The 21107-nt window shown below is 46.1% G+C and overlaps 1 protein-coding gene across 20 annotated transcripts in view; it reads left to right on the top strand.

Annotated features, from left to right (window-relative positions):
* The window catches only part of LOC119450564 (NPC intracellular cholesterol transporter 1-like), a 168376-nt gene that overhangs the window by 92993 nt on the left and 54276 nt on the right, over nucleotides 1–21107 (top strand). Inside the window, exons 2-6 of one of the 20 annotated variants that reach the window (XM_049665981.1) lie at nucleotides 10236–10397; nucleotides 11507–11747; nucleotides 13150–13398; nucleotides 14836–15062; nucleotides 19141–19305. The exons of 14 other annotated variants lie outside the window; for them this stretch is intronic. In XM_049665981.1, the coding sequence (XP_049521938.1) occupies nucleotides 11551–11747; nucleotides 13150–13398; nucleotides 14836–15062; nucleotides 19141–19305 (838 nt within the window). In that variant the 5' untranslated portion in view covers nucleotides 10236–10397; nucleotides 11507–11550. The remainder of the gene's footprint in view (nucleotides 1–10235; nucleotides 10398–11506; nucleotides 11748–13149; nucleotides 13399–14835; nucleotides 15063–19140; nucleotides 19306–21107) is intronic. 5 more of the 20 variants (XM_049665967.1, XM_049665979.1, XM_049665976.1 and 2 more) reach the window with 5 other exon arrangements.

The raw sequence follows: 21107 nt of genomic DNA, 5'->3' as shown, positions 1-21107 counted from the left end.
ATGATGCTTCGCCTTTCAGGTGAAACTGCGACTCCTTTTTTTTTAATGCGGTAGCAGTTATGTGGACACTCGAAGCGGATTTCTGCCGTCGCCGTGAGGTTCCGTATGACGTCAAACGGCGATGAAATCGTCGCCGCGCGCCGCATGTGCGAGTGAAAGCGCGCGAGGGACGCGCGCTTTCACGGCGAGCGAACGCACGGCGGAGAGCAAACGCGCGTTCTGCGCCGTGCTCCCTGAAGGGCTGCAGAATTAAGCGTCTCTTTCCTCCTTCACAATCACCATATATAGAGAGCAAACGCGACTTCTTCCGTCGCGCGAAAGGCCGTGGGTGGACGGGAAGGGGAGGCGACGTCTAGCTGCGGCACCAAATGCGCAATTATTTAAAAACGTTGCGAGGCGAGAATGTGGTAAGGACTTCCGACGCTGCTCGACGAGTGTCCCGTTCTGATCTCGTCGAAAACTGCCGAGCAGGCCCCAGAGGCACCGGCAACAGTCACCAACGACGCGCGCGTTCGGTGCGAACGCGGGCAAAACGCCGACGGCGTCGCCAACAGTTCTGCGCGTATATGGTGCTGCTTCATGTCCAAGTTATACAGCTGATAAAACTACTATCCTTACTCCGTGTAGCTCTCTACTAATTTGCTATCGCAATTTTTTTGTCTTTTCCGACCTGGTTTAACTATGTTACAAAGCAGTGAGGTTAAAAAAAAAAACCTTTTTCAGAAGCCATAAAAAAAATGCGAATGCTTCATTCGACCGAGCTGTTCAGGGCTTGAAGCTAGATCTGAAGGGGAAAACAGCATGTTTCGGCGCAATGGCGCTATACCGCCAACATGCTTCGCGAACGTGTATCTTTCGAACTTGGTGGCTTATGTGCATGTCTTAAAATAAAGGACAGTCCGAACTACAGCAGTACATACCGGTACGGGTTTATTTTTCGTCTGGGCGCATGTACACTGGACAGATATTTGCCGAGTGTCTATACTGCATTCAACATTAGGGATTACGTTTGGCGCGACGATACGTTTACACCTTTTAACTTTTAGACTTTTAAGACTGGCCAGCGCGCTGGTTTTTCCAACATGAGCTTCTGCGTGGAGTTGTACGATTAGAGGGATCTGGTTGTGAACAACGTTCCGAGTGAAGCTGCGCGCCACACAGGCTGCTGGATAACATGATGATAAAGGCGGAACAACACACGAGCTATACCAACTTCGAAGTTTTATCCTTCGAACGTAAACGTATAGGTTCACGGTAAAAGGGGATAAAGAAAAAAAATCGGACGTCCGAAGATTGTAGTCGGATACACCTTAAAACCCCGCCCACGCCCCCATAACCGCCATCCACTGTTCCTCCGCGAGGCAGCAAATAGTTCGTACTTCACAAACTTTCCCTGTCCCCTAAATAAGCCGATAACCACACACACGCACACGCACACGCACGCACACACACGCACACGCACGCACACACACGCACACACACGCACACACACGCACACACGCACACACACACTATAAGCGCGTAATTTGATACGTTTTCACTTGTTTGTTTTAGCGAACGTTTGGGGATTAATTGTCGGAGTCATGAGGGAGGTAGTGGCCGAATACTGCACCGTGTGCAATTCCTGTTCTGGTGAGGGAGTGACTTTGATGAAGCTTAGTGGGCCTTCCTAGTTTGGTTGCACCTGAACTAGTATAGCCCCACTAGCTCTCGGCAATATATTTTCTTGCCGGTGTCAGGCACCACTCCATGCCTGAAAATGTGGAGGACTGGAGTAGGATTCGAACTTACGACCTTCCGATTGGAAGCCAGGTATTCTACCTCTGCTGCACGCCACAGGGGTAATTGGAGATCGCAGGGAGAGGCCTTCGTCCTGCAGTGGACATAAAATATAGGCTGATGATGATAGTTTGCGGAGTTTCGCTTTGTGCTTTGTTCCGTATACAATTCACGCAGTTTTTTTTTTCGTGTTTTAGCGTGCACAGCCCACCCGGATATACGGAATTATATAACATGCGCCTATCCGCCTCTGTCTGCTGACGGCCGGCTCAACGCGACCGCGCTTTCTGGCCGTTCCCCACCCAGTTCTTGGCGGCTGAAACCGGAGGCGTCTGTCTGACGGGCAAGCGCACGCAGTCGCAACATGACAGCCGACTCTTGTGTAGTACTGCACCTCCTCTCTGACGCCAATCTCTCCGGGTCAGTTTGTTGATCCGGCTCGCCGTAATCTCTCCGGAACGCTTCGGAATCCACCAGCTCTGGCTGGAGATCCGGCTAGAGCGGCACGTACTACGTCGTTCTCTCTCCTTTCTTCTCCGCCTGGGCCCCTTGTTGCTTCGATAACGTGATTTTGTTCTTTAGTTGCTTTTTTACTGGTATGTCAAGCGTGTACTGGCTTCCTTAGAGAAGCGGGCATCCGCCCCACTCTCGTAAACACGCCCTGGCCTTTTGACATCTTGCAGGCTTCGCGGACTGGCATTCCCTGTGTAGCAAATGGACGTCGTATAACTTCGTTAAGCGATGCGGCTGGCAAAAAAAAAAAAGGAACCGTGGGCAGCTTGCACTAGTGGTGCAAGGCTGGGGTAAACAGCGGAGCTGGTGATTGACCTAGCTTTTCTTCCAAGTTTTTACTAGGCTTGGCTAAGTTTTGCTAGGAAATGCCAAGTGCTGCTAGGCACGGTATTCCGAATCGGCTCGCCGCGCGACGCACTTCAAGATGAGCGGCTTCTTCTGCGGGTGTCCGGATCTTCTTTGCATGGTCGTCCCATATCAAGGCTACATGTACTCGCCACAGAGTCAGCGAGAGTTGTGACGCCGTCGCGGCGGCTCCGAGCTCTATCTCCCCGGTGACGTCACGGCCAAGCTGCGCCTCCACACTTGCCGGGGCGTGGCTGGTCGAAACCTGCCGAGTCGCCGCCAGAGGCGCCTGCTGCAGTCACGGACATCACGGACACCGCGCACGTTCGGCGCGAACGCGGGGAAACTGAGAAACGCGGACGGCGTCGGCAGCAGCTCTGCGCGTTGCCTCGGTGGTGCTGCTACAATTTCTTTCTATCTCTCTCTCTCTCTCTCTCTCTCGCTGTTCTTACCCTGTTCTCACGGAGAACAGGGTGCTAGGCAACCCAGGTGACTCGTCGCTCAGCGATGGTGTTTTTTTTTCTTTTTTTTTACGCGTTACGGACTGACGGTCGGTTTAAACAGCTCCGCTGTTAAAAAATAACATGATGATGATGAAAATGTATTGTAGGATGGTTCGAAGGCCTATTATGTGGAATAGGAAAGGGAGAGGGAAGGAGAAATTAGAGCCGTCCTAGAAGCTGCGTGACCTTGGCGAAACCCAAGAGCGAGTCCAGAATGGCCCTGTCGGAATCCGCCAATCCAGTTGCCGGCCTAATCCACTCCTCGTAGGACTAAAGTCCCTATATAAGAAAAGTACCGCCATCCTTTGACAAATGCCGCTTCGCTCTCTCCTGTGTTATCCTGTATCTCCGATAGGACGATGATAGCGCGCGCTTTTCACTTCTTTATATTTTCTTTTTTTCCGCCTCAGAGCCATGTTGAAAGTCCTCTGCGCAGCCGCAGTCGCCGGCGGCGGCGGCGGCGGCGCGCGCCTGGCCTGAAAGCTTCAACGTGGACTTTCTAGGTGCGCCACCGTCGACTTGGCTTTCGCAAGCAAAAAGTAAAGAAAAAAGCAAGCGCTTTAGGAGAGGAGCCGGCGGAGGAAAGAGTAGATGGCGGTACTTTTCTTATATAGGGACTTTACGTAGGACGACACTTGCACCGCCCTCAGGTGGTGGTCCCGCTGCTTAGCGTAGCGCTGACACTCCCAAAACAAATGGGCTGCGGATGGTCGCGTGGCCACGCCGCAGTCAGGACACCTGTGCGGCTCCTGGGGTGCTTCTTCGTCCTCCGAGGCTGTCGAGGGGCCAAGTTCCTGCGACGGAAGGGGGTCAGGAGAAGGGAAAGGAGGACGTCTCTCCCGTGCGTGGCCGGTACTGCCGCCACCGCTCTAGCACGTCCGGTGTAAGGACGAAGCCGGAACGGAGCCTATGCAGTAGCACCTGCCCCGACCTGGGAAGACCCACGGGAAGTGGGTTTGGGTCTGGCGGGATACTCGCACGGAGTTTCCTCTTGCGTCGGTTGGCTGCTACTCTCAGAGCTCTGTCTGGGTCATACGGTGGTCCTTTGTCGTGCTAGTTGTGCTGGCGCTGAGGGTCTCTGAAGGATCCCGGGAGATGACGCGGTTGGAAAGAAGGGCGCGCGCCGCCTCATGGGCTCTCTCATTTCCCTCGATGCCCTGGTGACCAGGGATCCAATGAAGTGTTGCAGTGACCCCGCGGACCTCTGCACGCCTGAAGGCCTGCTTGACCAATAGAACTTCTGATGAGGCTGTAATAATAACATAAAAAGCAAGACAAGTTCCGCGTTGGCTCCCTGGGAGTGTGTTGGTGCGGAACTTCGCGTTCGAAGCTGCAAAATGCAAGTGATAACGAAGGCTCCGTGGGCACACTGTTTCTCCAGAATTCGTGCAAGGGCTTAGTACATGTAAGCCGCATTACTAAACGCTATATATACAGTATATGGTGTGTGTGTGTGTGTGTGTGTGTGTGTGTGTGTGTGTGTGTGTGTGTGTGTGTGTGTGTGTGTGTGTGTGTGTGTGTGTGTGTAGTCTAACCCGTATATATCTAACCCACATAAAATGAATTGTGCGTAACGACCAGTAAAATCCCCTTGAAAATTGGTGTATAAAATATTTACTTTATATATCGAATTACCTATATATGAAACTTTTGGGGGATCCCCTTCAGATTCGATATACCCGGATTCGACTGATATATATATATATGCAACCGTCAGTTGCATTTCGCGCCTCGAAGCTGCCAGGACTGAGTGAGCTCCTGAACACATTGCAATGTGTTGAACGCGGTGTTGCAAAGCATGGATCCGGGACCTGTCGAAAAGATGCGCGACGTAATGGTCACGCATATCTCTCGCATTCACCGCTAAATAGCCTCTCACTTTACCGCCCAGCTCGTTGCCCTTTTAGAGTTACTTTGTAGGCTCCCTTTCCGTAAAGGAAGCCTATAGATACAGTAACTCCGTAGTCGCGACTGGCCGTTAGCGACGCCTGCGTTGGTCTGCGCGTCGCTTGTTCGGGCTCGAAATTTCTAGTCCTCGGACCCGTTGTGCGTGTACGGTATGCGTCGGTCTGCATGGCTGCACCTCCCCTTGACCTGCCAAGCCGTCCTTTGTCCTGCGGCATCATGATAACGCGGGAAGTGTGACGGTGGCGGCACGGCGCGGTAAAGGGGAGAATCGTAATCAATTACTTCGCTGGCGCATATTCAGTGGCGGAATGAAACATTTTTTTTTTTCTGGTCGCTTCGTTAGCAGGTACTTTTGAAGTGCCTATTCGCGTGTGTCATCCTTTCTAACTCTTATCACGGAAACCGTTGTTAACGTACGTATTTCACACTTAAAGTAGCGTCGTGTCCTTATCTAGTGGCAGCCGGGGTTTGTTTTGACGCGACAAAGGTTATAGGCTATATTGTATCAAATATATTCTACAGTAAACAAGGCGGCAAACTAAGGGGCCCGGTTTTCTTCAGCCACAAACACATAAAGCCAACATACAATGACAGCAAGGAAGGCATCGGAGGAATTAGTTAATTGAAATGTAGGAGCTATAAATAAATAAAAGTGGGTATGAAAAACAAGTGGTGGCCAGTTGTTTTTCGTCCACTTTCATTTTATAATTTCTACATTTCAATTAAATAAACAATTCCCCCGATGCTTTCGTTGTAGTTGTCGCCTGTTGGCTTCATCTGTTTATATTTTACAATATCGATTTATGACTGCGACGCCAGGCTCATACACGACACCTTTATTGCAAAAAAAAATAAATAAATAATAATTATGAGAAGTGCGAGAACCAGTGCGGAAGTTACTGCTGGTAAATATAACAGCGCAGCCGTTACCTTTCAATGCTAAAACGCGTACCTTACTTAGAGGTCGTCGCTGTAAACAGTGTGGAGAGTTCTGTGACGTCATGTGGGGTGTGCTTTTGACTCTGTATGACACTCTTGCGGTCAGTATATAGAGGTTCAGTTCAGTTGTTGAACATAGGGTGACTGAACTTAAATGCCCGCCTATCGAATTCATAATTCCGCAGGCACAAACCAAACGCCGCACGGAGCTGGTGTCTCTTCCGTACGATCAGTTTTGCATATAGCGTTGCGTTCGCGCGTGCGCATTGATGCAGAAAGCGCGCCTCGATCGCGGCGTCATTTACTTTCCTACAGAAATCACTTGTCTGAACTTTGGCGCTATAGTGTCTACGGTAGCTGCAACTACAAGTCGAACGCCGTTATAACGAAGTGCTTGGGGTATCAATTTCGTAATACAGGTCACTTCGTTGTGAAGGTCACGCAGCTCATAGTAGAACCGGGGCATAATTATTCCTTCGTTGTACAGGTCATTTCGTTGTAGAAGCTCGACTGTATTGTGAACACTATAGCGCAACTAGGTGGCGCTTCAGCGGACACGGCGATGATGGGCAGCGCACGGATTCCTAGACTTCGTCGTTCTCTAGCAGTCATGCCATATTGTGCACCGACAATTTTCTACAAGATGTTGCGTTATATAAATGCAGCAATTCGCGATGACTGCGCAAGTGCGTAGACACAGATCGCCTTTGCCGTGTTTAGAAGAGTAGCTTGGATATGAGTGGCCAGAATAGCCCCCTTGTCAAAAACAGCGACGTTTGGGTCCCCACACGGGAGCCTTGTTCATAGTGAAACAAGGCGTAGTCGGCGTCTCTTTTGTTATCGTCATTCTGCCCGACCGGACGAGATTTTCGTCCAAGACTCTCAACTTCAAGTACGAGGGTAGTGTCACGTCGTCCAGACGGTGTTTTGCCAGTCTTTTTCGTGTTGTCGTTGGCTCTGTGCGAGTTCGTACTGCTGCCGCTCGTCCAGCGCGGGAGTCATCCGCGCCCCTCTCGGCTTTCTGATTTCCGAGACATTTCTTTCGCTCCTTCCACATCGTAAGCTATACTCGTGTGTCCATACTGATGCTGCTTTAATATCGCCTTGCATGGAGTGGTGTCACACGTGTTGCTTTGTCTCCGCGGCGCATACCGTCGTGCGACTCCCAAACATTGCGTGTCTGTGTGCATTGGAGCGCGGCTGTCCGCTAAGCGCGTCTGCGCCGTAATTTCATATGCAGGCCCCGTCTTTCGCAACGCTTGACTGCTCGCGTCGGCTTCGCTTCGGCGACTCGCCCGAGCGCTCGAGAAGATGGCCCGCGCCGTTTTTTATGTCGCGCCATGTACCGTTCTCCCGTTGGCAGTTCCGGCGAGCGAGTTATACAAACTAGCTTGCTCGCCATGTTGCTCTCCCGCGCGCTCTCCCCCCTCTCCCACCCGCATCTCGTTAGAGAGGTTTAGATTAGGGTACACAAGCGTTGGGGGACGCAAACCGCCGGGCGTACGAAATGACTCGGCGCTCAGCCGCTGGGGTACCCTATTTTTGAAACTTCATCCCGGTACTCGCCGCTGCGGGTTCAGCTGTTCGCGTACACGAAAACCGCGCCATCCTGTCGCTTAACTCCACAAGCACAGGCTGTCTATCGTAAAGAGAAAAGGAAATGCTTGTTATATATATATATATATATATATATATATATATATATATATAAAATTTTGGGTAACTGGGTGTTAGGCGTCCACACTACTCATGTTGCGTAGTCCACAACGATGTAACAGCGCTGGCGCCCGTGGCCTTCGATACAGCGCATTTTCGTGCTGCATCCTAGCAAACAGGCTTGTGCCTGATGTTACGTTCCTTTCGGTAGCCGTGTGACTACTGACGACGCGCGTTTGATGAGCAAATTGTTTACCGGAAGAGCTGTAAGTTGTACTTGTCGCAGGAGCAAAGTGCTTGTAGGTGTTGCGGGGAAACAAACCCGTCAAGTTCGCGGGGGCCGACCGCCACTCGCGCGCTTGGTCAGCCTCAACAAACAAAAAAGAAGGGCGCCCGAGGCGCGCTGACGTCGCGCCGCCTTTCCGAGAGCGCTCGGGCTGGACGCGCCCGTGTATGGCCTCTGAGATTTGCGCTGCGCCGCAGCCGGCGCGCGCCAAGCTCGGAGGCCATAACCCGTGGCCTAGATCAGACGCTCATTAGTGAATTCAGCTGCGGGCTGCGACGAAATTAAAGACGCGATAAGCAACCGGGACGTGGGCGAGCGTTGTAATGCCTGGCTGGCAACGGCATGTTGCGGGTGCACTTATCGGAGCCACCTTCCACACGAACTCGGGAGTGTCCGTGGCGGTGTACATTCGGAAAGGCTTGCCTGGCGTTTTTGATGCTGCGCCGGCGGCGTGTGTGTGTTTCTCTGGAATATGGTGGCTCGGGGCCAGTGGGTGAACAGCTAGCTGATCGTGCGAGGCATCCATCAATATTGCATGAGCGAGTGCTTTGCTTGTATAGTTCCGAGGTAACTGTTGCATAATTGGTCCGCATGCTGGACACAAGATATTAGATACGCAATAATGTCTCTTTTTTTTCTTTCTTTTTTTTTTTTCTCTGAGGCAACAACGAGAATTTGGGATCTGGCTGGCACGGGAAACCAAACAATCGATATTGTGCAATTTACGTTGGATTCCTGTTACGCGATCTATACTTGGCTTCGGCAACTGCATCAATGTTTATACATTTATTGGACGGATTTGCCTGAGGAATAAAATTTTAGTATTGACTTCATTGCATTGAAACTTCAAGCACGACAGGGACACCACATAACTCAAACCAGTTTTCCAATTTCTGTGGTTGGTGTTGACATTTTGGAGTGCTGGCTCATCAGTACTGCAGCACATCTTGAAGCAGTTTGCACCCATTGTTTGTCTCAGTGTGCGTTGCAGCATTTTCTTACACCAGAGCGTGTCTTCTATTACTTTCTGTGCTTCTGTGAATCTTAATGTTCACAATGCGTTATAGCATGCTTTTTACAAATTTAATTAGCAATTAAGCTGTGATTTTGTTTGTATGGAGAGCAGCAGTTGCTGTTGCGTCGGTGGCTTCAAAGTAAAGTTGATGGAGACATTGAACTCTACTTTCTGCACGTAATCATTAAATGTACTAGTAAGTACCAGCGTAAATTGCTGTGCAGCCTGGAAGACAGGAACTTCATAAGTCTGAAAACTTAGTGGGGTCGCTGTATAGCTGGTCAGTGTCACACACTGGCCTACACGAAAATGCACGTCCTTGCAACACATGTACAGTTGCGTTAAGGATACAACACAAATACAGCTTCAGCACGAATACAGCTAGCTGTACAGCGGCAAGCAAAACTTCAGAGACCAATGGTACCACGAAAAAGTTTTTCTGTTTTGTTTTTCATACTGGGCATGCCGGCTGAAATGAAGGGGGGATACAGCCTATGTGCGCATGTTCGAGCTATTGCTAGGGGAGCTTTGCTAGAGGAAATTATTAATTTTTTTGCCGATGCCATTTTTTTTCCCCCCCAAAGTTTTCCTCTCAACTGCACATCAGGAGCAACCTAACTTTTTGGCACTTCACTGTCGGTTTTTCTGCAACTTTATCTCTTTCAGACGCCAATGAATTCTGTTGACTGAAAACTTACTTTCACCGCATTTCTTGCTTATTAAGAATCGTAAAAAGCATACAGCTGAAGAATAGATTAAGAATTTTCAATTCTTTAGCTAGTTTTGTCAAGTTTACAGGACACGAACTCCATGCAAAAACTCAATACAGGAACATTACATATGAGAACATCAACTATTTCATGTCTAGCAGGCTTGAAAAGCACCTATCCAGGCACTTGAAAATTATGCCTGATGCAACACACTGTGAAAAACAATGAAAGGAGTACACCCACTACATACAATGACATACTTGCACCCAGCTAGTACACACAACCGTGTCCCATCCCACTCGTTTTACTGAAACATTTTGAACCTGTTAATCAAACTTGCAACATGATTCCAATCGGAACAGTTAAGAGATGTATGCGACACATTTTAAGTACCATTACTTTCATCAATGCCATTGCTGTTGACACACTTTCTTGGTGTACATAATTTTGTACGCAGCATCTTAACGGGTTATCTAAGCAGTTTCGCGCATGTCTAATGCTTATAACGCCTTCGTCAATTTTATCCTGCTCCTCCATTGACTTTATGCCTCTTCCCTTTCTTTTTTCGATTTTATTTGCAGGCACACAGCCTTCCTGTAGAAAGTAAATGTGCATTCCGGGGGAAGTGTGGTATACACGAGGACACAGAGAAAGATGTCCCTTGCGTGTACAGTGGCGAAGGGCAGCCCCTGGATAAGAGGGCCTAGACATCATCAAGGAAATATGCCCCCATCTACTACAAGGTGAGCCTGGTGTTTGCGGCTATCAATTATCTTGCTGTGGGAGAGGGCGGCGCTTGGCTTTGGGAGCCTGTCTTGGCTAGACCTGCCTTGCTGATGGGAAACATGTAGTTAAATGAAGTTATAAATGGGCATGAAGGAGGAGCTCTAAATCAGTTAGGTCTGATGAAGTGTTTTGTGAAAACTTTATTTTCGTTAATTTTGTGGTAATAATAAGTTGATTACTGGAAAAGGAAATGAAAGTCGAATTTTAATTTCTTTTCTTTTTTTTGTTACTTTTGCACTAATGTAAGTACTATTGTGGCCGTATCACCCAATATCACCGAAGATGGCTGCTGTAGCAATGGTTGGACGCACTTTTTCTAATGAAAATTTAGCATTTGAGGTATATTAGTATATTTCCAAGAGCTTCAGTGTCCTTGCTCATGGCACAGAAGGACTAACAAAATCTCAAAGTTGTCACGATAAGGGACAAACATGGTTCGAGAAAGAAAAACTATGCTTTGTTACGAACACTGCCTGGCCACAGCAATGCTTTGTTTTTGCATGTGCCAATATTTTCTGAAAAACAAACTGCAACGAAATTTCGGACAATCTACAAAGCCTAGTTTCAGATAGTGTAGTTATAGAACAGGCCTCCATGCAAAATTTCATGCTTGAAGTACAGGTAGATGTGTCACAAATAAGCTCGCCAAACTAAACACTTTTGATTCCGAAGTTTAAAAAGAAATGTTGTCATTACTGCTCAACGAAAATGATTGCAGAATCTGGGTCATTCAGAAACTGTGCAGCGCCTGAGCATGGCCTCCAAGATTGGACGACGCCTTTTGTGCGATAATAGTCTCAGATGCCATGTTCTCAGATTTCCACCAGATGTGCTAACCCGCCGGGTGCTCACATACCTGCTTAAGTGCTGTTTAAAAACTATTGATAACGAAATTTGAGAATTACAGGCCCTGTACCTTTGCCCAGATTGCTTTGATAGTGTATGTATGTACTGCTCGTATGTAACCAGTTTAGCCAAATTCAAATTTCATTGCGGTTGGTCTTTAATCATTCAGCATCGTTTGTGTAATCAACCTTGATGCATTCTGCCCTCCCTGCTTTACTAGGTGATCAACCAAAGTTCTGCTGTGATCTGAACCAACTAGAAAAAATGAATGAAGAGCTCAAACAACCCATCAGCTTAGGCATGGGGAAGTGCCCCACTTGCTACAGCAATTTTGTGCGGATATTCTGCGGCTTCTGTGACCCGAACCAGGGTGACTTCATCGCTGTCAACACATCTGAGCCTAGCGAAGAAGTTGAAGGCCAGTTCAAGGCCACTGTGGTCGACTATGCCATTAGTGAAGAGTAAGCCCCTCTTTTTGTGGTTGTTGTTATAGTTGTGATTTTTTGTCACAGCTGCCTCACTAGGCTGTTGATATCAGGCTCTATTCGGCACTGGGTTCCAAATTATGTGCTGCTCATCGTAGAGCCCATCCCCGCTGCAAGCGGCACCGTGAGTTTCCACGAGTTTAAATATATAGTTTAAATTCGTGTTTGCTCGTATTCTCCCACAAATAGAGAGTACATGCTGGAGCATTCAACCGAAGGTCCTACTGGTTGAACAGAAGGATACATGATTTGTGGTGCTGTATGCATTATCGGACTACGAACTTCGTCTGCAGTTAGAGAGAGAGAGAAGGGGCAAGCCTAGTGGTCAATGCACAAAAGTTTAACGTATACTTAATTTTTATATTCTGTATCCCAATAAGATAGATGGCTGGGTCAATGCACATGTAACATTCATTTCCAAACATAAGGTGTGAGCGAACAGTATTCATTTATCTTTATTCAGACAACCAGTACATAGTTGGCTAGGGGACTGGCATAAAGGCTCAAAAAGCCCGTTGTAGTACCTGCCCCTAACCATCCTTTCTCCACTTACACACGGCAACATTGACCTAAGAAAAACATTTACTCGGAGGTATAAAAAAAAGAAATACCTGGCGACTAGATACTAGAAGTAAACTGATTAGACGTAAAAATATACACAATTGGTTTACATATGAAAACATGTAATCATCATGTAACCTCAGGTATGAAAACATGAGTGTAAAACGGGCTGAGTGATTATGTACCTCAGTATTAGTAAGATTAGCGAGTGAGTGAGTTGTGCCTGTTACCCTACTTTGCCAGTTATTAAGCCATTAGCCATTGCGTTCGTGATTAGCTCTTCCATTTGCATGGTGCCTGTAAGCTTTTCAGTAATGGGGCCATTAAAAATGGCAAAACTGGTACCATTGGTTGCAGGTGTATTCAGTTACACATTAGTTTCTTTCCCAAGCTCTTGTGTCGTGTAAGATAGATAATCTGTTTCTGATGTAACGTTAACTTCTCATTTCAGTAGCTCCTCTAAGACAGCATGGGCATAATGCAGTCATGCGTACTAAAGCAGACAAGTTAAATGCTAACAGGGGGAAACAAGCTAATAGAGTAGAAAGCCTGGTATGCATAATAACACAAGTGTGTGATTTTACATCACGAATTACCTACTCACAAAATATGGTGTAGGCTTCAAACTCAGCATTCGGACTGAAATCATGGGGATGTCGCACACAGTGGTAAATCCAGAAACAGAACAATGCATTCTAGTTAGCCCCCAACTTGTTCATGTTTCATTTATCCATGATAGCTACAGCAATGGCATTGCAGTATATACTGTACTGAAGTGTTGGTGCAAGTGATAACTTCATGTCTCTTGGTTTTTCAGATTCATTCACGGTGCATTCAACTCGTGCGCCAACGTCATGTCAGTGATATCAGGCACGACAGTGATGCAGCTCATGTGTGGAGCCCATGGTAGTGACTGTAAACCCCAGTACTGGGTCGACTTTTTGGGTTCCACGCCGGAGGAAGGCGACGGGTTTTCACCTTTCAAGTTCAACTACATCGTCACCTCGAAAGAAAGTGTTGTGAGCAGTGGGGCCACGCTGAAGCCATACAACCCAACCTTCCACAAGTATGTGGCACATTGTTGTATAGTTGTCTTGTTTTTACACAAAAGGTCACAGAAAAAAAAAAAAAGCTTGTTTGCTTCGACGTTATCTTCACAGTTAAGGTGTTTATTACGGTATGAGACAATTACCAAAAAATTTTTCTCTTCCAGTAGCCACTTTATCGTTTTCCTCTGCAACATCTGGTCACTATGATCTCGCATTTGCATGTAATTTTATATTTCTTATTGAATGACATCATAGAACGAAAATTTCATTCATAGAAAAACATATAATAAAAAAAATTGTTTCGTTGGTTTCCAACTTAGTTTCAATAAAGACAGGAAAGGTGCTCATAGAACATAGAACAAAAAGCCTTGTGTGCAGTTAGGACTAGCAATAAGGAACAGCAAATACCACATAAAGTATACAAATTTAGCGGCAATGAATTGATTGACTGTGCTGGGGCACATTTTTTTACTCAGAATCACACATACACTACATTGCACATCTCCGGTAAATAAATTTACAGCTTAGGTATGTGAATTCACTGCAATGTTGACTAGGGTTTTGCAAAAGTCCTACGCACATATTTGTGGTATATTTGAGAGCCCTGTATAATACATTGATATTGTCTGCTTTAGATGTACTATTAGAATCGGTTTACGGAATTGTGATATCATTTGTCATTGCAGGGTTACGGAGTTGTAAACATGATAGTTTTGTTTTCTGAAAATGTGCAATTTTCAACAATGTTTATTAAAATATTTTGGCCTAAATCAAAATTCTACTTGCAAAGGACACCAGATTTTAACTTTTTCTTTTAAGTGCAACAGACCTTATCAAAATCGGGGCAGTGGTTGCCGAGAAAAAACGATTTCTGCGTTCTGTGTATTTAGATAGGAGCCAATGAGCTAAAGCTTTGTCTTGAGAGCAGTGACATAAAATTTCCGTCCTCCCTTTTTGCATTAAACGAAAATCCGAATATTCCAACCATTTGAAAATCTACTGGCAAGCACTCGAGCATCCTAGAAATTTTACTATAGTACTTGTTTCTATAAACCAGCTTGTTTCCATACTGAGGAAGTGGATGCGTCCTGATGTCACGACACAGTGGCCGTCTCTATTCTTGTAAATGCTGAGGTTGCCACATGCGAGCGAAGCCTGAAGAAATGCTCGAAGCAGTCTTGTTTATTAATTTTTAATGAACAATGTCATCACACCTAGCCTCATCGTAACACGACATCGGCAAATTTTATGTTGCATCTCAACGTCACGGACGTGTTGGTTAAATCGCATCCAGCATTTCGAAACCAACTGTTAGCATCAAAGGTAAAATATCTTGCGAGTGTATCCCATCCTTTATGCTCGCTAAGTGTGATCCTTTCATCTGCAAGAAGCACGCGGTAGAGTTTGCACAACTTCGAAAGCATGCGTCAGTACCTGTTCAATGGTTTGTGCAGGTGTTCCGATCCGTTCGGTCCCAGCCAGCAGAAGTGCAGCTGCAGCGATTGCCCGGAGGTTTGCATTCCGCAAGAACCGCCGCTGTTACCGCCCTCACCAGAGCCATTCACCATGGGCCGCTATGATGGCATGCTGGTTGTGTCCATGTTGCTGTTTGTGCTCCTGAGCACAGCCGTCCTGAGCACATTCTTCCTCAAAAGTCACAAGAGGAAAACATCATTCCAAGGTAGTGCACCGCAGTGCTCAAGTCGCATGAACAGAGCCCCGAGCGCTCAGTCTGTGGTTAGTGCTATATGAATCGGGCTATACTGGCACGCTACGTTTCTTGTGTTTCTCCAGACAGTTATTTCGGTCAAACGTGCTTGTTTATGAGCTACACCTTCAGCTTTAAGGAGGCGCTAAGAGCTGCATTCCTACCCACCGCGCTAGCTTGTGCTGCCAAACTCGACGTTGCAGGCTCGGTCCAAGCCATGGCAGCTGCATTTCGATGGGCATTAAATGCAAGAACGCTTGTGTATTTAGATGTAGGTGCATGTTAAGGAATCCTGGGGGGGTGGGGGTCAAAATTGATTTGCCTCATAATCTGATTGTGGTTCTGGAACGTAAATGCCCAGAATTTTTTTTTTTAGGGCTCTATGAATGAAGGTGAAATTACAGACAAGATAACAATGTGTCTTAAGGTGCTGTACAGAAATGCCTACATGTAGCCTTTGTCAAGAAAAATGAGGCCACTGTGCATATATATATCTGCAGCTGACTCCAGATTATCTAATCAGCCTCTTGTTGCACACACACACTGCTGCAAAACTTTGGGAGGGTGGTGAACTCTTGTGCTCATCTTGAGCCCTCTGGCCATGGAAGTTCCACTGATGAAACGCAGCACAGCCTGTGCTGTGTTTTACTTCACTTGTTTGAATACAGTTTTACTAATCTTAAACGGCCGTAATATCTAGTCTGCAGTCTGCACCCAGTGTTAGTTTGCAGAGGCCAGTTTTGGCTAAAACAAAAGCTTTTTGTTAGATTTTCCACACTTAGTAAGCTATCACAGGATCAAAGCCTGCATGTAGGGCAAAGGCAGCTAAGCATCCAGCACTACGTTGCGATGGTCAGTGGTGCTATTAGCAAAGCTATGCACATACATTGTAGTAGTCAAGCAGGAATCAGTTATCGGCCTGTTGTTCCTTCTCTCGAGGAAGACATAGCAGTAGTAGTTTCGTTGAAAATTGGGACCTCAACCAGACTACCTCAGTGAAACCATTCACCTCCAACCTGGTCAATAGTACAGCCAATGATATTAAAAATGAAAACAGAAAAAAACCTGTGTAGTTCTAATTTTTAGACAGTCTACACAGGATATGAATGCAACATTTGTGCACATATAGCCTGTGCACTATAGTCCAGTAAATGCTATAGTTATCATAGGATGAATTTGCGCTATTGCAGTATTTGATGGAAGTGAAGCTGTGCTTTATGGTTGTGCAAGTTAGACTGTAAATGCCTGGTGTTTGTTTTTGTTACTGTTCCTTGTTTTAAAATGCGTACAGAAAATGTCAAGCTGTTTCTACACTTGATGTGCTAGAACAAAGCACTTGCATGTGCTTGTTCTAAAGACTAACAAAGCATGTGCTTTGTTCTAAAGAAAGCATTTTTGTTTAGTAGGCAATGTTCCAGTGTTCAGGATTAGTAATTGTACGACATTAGTGAAGGGAACGTTATAGCTAGGGTTCCACATGTTTTCTTTTTTTTACGTTTTACTTCTTTATTATCACAAAATTGTTGAGTTTATTAGACATTTCTTTTGCTGTGTTGAGTAATTCAGAATTCTTTAGCTCTTAGCCGTTGTAGTCTCTAATTGTCTGTGGAAGTGCATGCACAAGCAGACTGTTCCTAATTGACATTCTTGGAATTTGAAGTTTATTATGCATATGTAATACGTAAAGGGCATGTGCAGAATCCACGGAGTGCTGTGAAGCAGCAGCACCTTCTTGTTTTTCGTTTGTTGTGCAAAGGAAAAATAGTCTGCAGTCAAAATGTTGCTTAAGGAAAAAAAAAAGTCAATGACAACTTGCCTGGTGTCAGAAAAACAAAGAAACAAAAAAAGATACTGCTGGAATGTGTCCACGCCACGAGTCTCAATGTTTAGTTTTTCATAAAAGTCTAAATCTGCCAGATTTCACTGGGAGTTTATAAAATAGTTTGTGAAATTTCAAATGTATCCAGAAATGTGGAACCCTAGCTCTAACTGAATATTTACATTCTGCTTCATAGGCAAACTGCATGCTTGTAAACAATGGGAGCCCTGGCACAAATAATTTGTAAAAGTATGCCTAGTTTGTGAGTTAAAACAGGAGGTGTAGGTGGGAAACGATGTAGACTTTCCCCTTAGGGTTAATCATGTCTGTCAGCAAAACTGAAGAGGAAGCTTTAGCTCAGGAGCTCCTATTTAAATACATGGGAGCTGAGAAATTGTTTTTCTCGGCAACCACTGTGCCGAATTTGATGACATTTGTTGCATTTAAAAGGAAAAGTTCAAACCTTGTGACGGTCAGGAACGCAAATTTTTGATAAAAATTGTTGAAAACTGCATATTTTGGGAAAACAAAACTATCACGTTTACGACTGTAACTGAACAATGATAAAATGGTATCATAGTTATGTAAATTGCACCCAATAATACATCTAAAGCAGACAAAAGTGATGTATAATACGACATTATGAAATGTATCATTATTATACAAGTAGGACTTTTGCAAAGCATTTGTAAACATTGTAGCAAATTCACGTAAGCCGTAAATTCATAAAATCAAATTTGTGTGCTTTAAATGCTCTAATATATCCAGTTTACAGGACCGCAATATCTGCTTTTGGAGCAGACATAGCTTCTATTTTTCAAGTGAAGCTTGTATTGCCTCACAAGTGTCGGTTGCTTCAGCCGTTGTAGGTGTGACTGTAAAAATCCCGTACCTTCTACAGCAACACAGACGAGGACGTAGACCATTGGCTCACGTACAATGAAGGAGTAAGCTGTTGCAACCAATAAAGTACATCGGCGCAGCTCGATCATCAGTTTTTCAAGTGAAGCTTGTATTGCCTTACAGGTGTCAGTGCCGTTGTAGGTGTGACCGCAAAAAACTCGTCTTGCGCAAGTGAAGGAAAACGGCGGGAAAGGGCAAGAATAGACTGCTGGTGAAACACGTGAGGCGCGTGCCCGTAACACGTGACGGGAGCACCCAACCAGGAGCGGGCGTGCACCGGGGGAAGGGCAAGAGAAGGAAAGGGCCTCGCGCGCGTTTGGCAAACGGACGGGAATGCCACGCATTGTTCGGTCGGTGGCGGAACAGGCCGCTTTCGACGGGAAACGCCGTCAACGTCGCCGGGAGGAGGCTCGTGCTCGCCGTGCAGATCCTGCGTTCAATGTAGCCCAAGCCCAGGCTCGGTTACAATGACAGGCAGCGGATCTCGCGTTAAAAGCCCGTCTTAACGAAGCCCAGTGTCAATGAAGGGCAGCAAACTCCGAGGCCAGGGAACGCGACATCCAATTTTGAGGGTACGACCAGCTTCGCGTGCCCCCCTGTTCCCGATAGGGGAAGGGTCTTGATTTTTTATTTTTTAGACATACCAATTTCCGACGTCTTCCTAATAAATTCAAGGCCCTAAATAAAGAATCTGCTTCTAACGGTCACTAGAATTTAACTTTCTCTCTCAAATGCAACACATTTCAATCAATTTGATTTGGGCGTTGTTTCATGAAATCAATTTTGCATTTTACATGTGTTTGAATAGGGAGCATCATAGTTGGCCCTGAGCTAAAGCTTCCTCTTAAAGCAAGTGGGGGCTGTTGTCATTTCATTTGTGGTCGTCATGCTGTGGACATGGGCACCCCTTTTTCCAACAACAACATTGACAGTTAGTCCCCTTGCAGCTTCATGAGATTGCATGACACTGTCCTTTACATCAGATTCTGCAGTCTGCCTACAGATACACACTTTGTCTCTTCTGACGAGAGGGTGAGTGAAAAAGCACAGGTTATTGTTATTATGTTTATTCTTTGTTTGCCTCAAGCCTAACTGCTTCATTAAAAAAAGAAAAGAAAAATGTGCATGCTCCTCCTGTTCTAAGTACTATACTAGTAGGTAGTGTAGTATGCAGCCCAAGAAAGGCGACAAGTAACTTTCAGATTTGAAACGCCTCATGCTGTTTTCCATTCCCCTTCCTTGACCTGCCCACCTCATCGTGGCCATCTTGCCTTGCCCCCGAATCTTCTGAACCCGTGGTTGCCCCTTCCCTTGCCACCGTCATCACAGTGTCGAACTCGTCGGAGTCCAGTGTGTCGGACACGAGCAGCAACAGCAATGACACGATCAGGACCCCCCTGCACCGGCCCTCAAAGCCGGCGCGCTCAATTTTGTTGGCAGCCGTGGATCTTGGCTCCCTTGAGGAGGTGGAACCTCTGAGATCAAAGCGCTCAAGTATGTTATTGGCTCGAAAACACAACAATCTCCTCCCACCACTGCTCTCCCTCCTCCTCTCCTTTCATCTCCTGCCATGCTCCTCTTCACGTTTCTCTTCCTCCTCTTTCACCTTGCCCTCGGCTCCAGCCTTCTTGTGGCTGGGCCGCTGTCCAACTTTTGTGGAGGGGAGGGGGCTGCTGTTGCACCTTCTTTGTTCACAATCTGAAGGAAATTGCTCACCTAAAGCGACTCGGCTGGAAATGTGGAATGCAAGCTTTGCAGTGGCAGTCTTGCAAATTGAATTGGCACAACTTGGCACGTCTGTCAACAACATGGTTCACAGGAGGGCCGATAGGACAGGTGGGGCAGATGCTAACAGCCAAGTCTTTGTACTTGCAAATGCATCTGTGTCAGGGACACGGTAGACATGCTATAGTGAGTCAGTGGCTATGCTGATAGTAATTCTGATAGGTCGCAGTTGCCGTAGCATGGTACTGTAACAGCTGCATTGTGATGGGAGCGAAATGCAAAAACATTTCTTTAGTGAGATGTAGGCACACGTTTAAGTATCGCACCTGGACCCCTCCATTACACCATCTCTCATAGCCCCTGTGTTGCTTTATATCCAACAAATCAATCAAACAAGTTAAACACCATTATTTATGATACCACAAGAACAGAACATGGCAACTTGGCAAACAAATTGCACAAATGCGCTGAACATGCTGTGGCATCACGGGGGCCAGGCTTCAGTCACGTTGTAGCTAGGAAGACTTAGTAGTGTGGCTACTACTGCACTTATGTACAGACAATTTCCAAATCCAATCATCATGCATGTTTTGCATGATGGAGGAAGCATATTCTGTATGCCATATCTCCAAATGTTAATTAGCTGGTGCCTGTCTGGTCGCCTGACCTGGTGATTGAGGTTAGGCCAACATTATTGCTGAGAAGAGCGATCCAGTAGCCTAGAGGCATGTACTACTAGCAGTGCAAAAGCTGCGATTAACCTTACTGATACTGTTTGTTAAATTGCTTGCATACTTTCGAAAGACCGGCCTTTTTTTGCATGAAGTTTCATGCATGGAGAGCTGTGCTGAACCTGCCTAATGTTTGAAATTCGTTAAGTACACTGTTTCCGAACACAGTTTATAGCTGAACGTCTTGTGAGAGGGTGCACATTGTCACTGTTTTCAAGACTTCATGTCAGTAATAAAGTGGCTAGGCTTGTTTCTTTTAATTACTGCAGGCTAACTGGCATACTTTAGTATGCCATTTTATTTATCGAAGTAGAAGTAAATGTAGTAGTCGGTGGCAGCAGACAGTGAACATAATTAGAGCAGAATGGTGCTTATGCCAGGCTAATCGGTATCTTGACAGGACGGCAAACCACACAAGTACAAGACAGTGGACAAGGGTAAATGACACAGGTCTTTAATCCTGACCGGCATTGATTTCGCAGTGTAAAAAATATCTGAGCAGCCAAAGAAAAAGTGGTTCAAAAGCTCCCAAGCGTGCACGAGAGGTGTGTTGTGAGGAAAAGTTGGCAACCACCTTAAAGGTACACCTAAAGAGAAAATGAGGTAACAAAAAAGTATTTCTTATCTTAAGCGCTGGCCATGGTAAGCTAGAAGAGATGCAAGAATAAAAGACTAGCAGTAAAACCGCCATAAAGTTTCTGCACGAGCTCACCGTGTCTTTATATATAGATTTTGACAGTGCCTGCTCATTTTTCCAAAGGAGCGAAAGACTGAATTGAAAAAGTTCCTAGAACTTTCACTGTACTACAACCTCCCGAATAAAGGAAGATGCTCTGAAAT

This window comes from Dermacentor silvarum, chromosome 4 (genome assembly GCF_013339745.2).
Source record: "Dermacentor silvarum isolate Dsil-2018 chromosome 4, BIME_Dsil_1.4, whole genome shotgun sequence".
NCBI lineage: Eukaryota > Metazoa > Arthropoda > Arachnida > Ixodida > Ixodidae > Dermacentor > Dermacentor silvarum.
The sequence above is the reverse complement of the archived record's forward strand: the minus strand, read 5'-3'. Positions and strand labels throughout refer to the sequence as shown.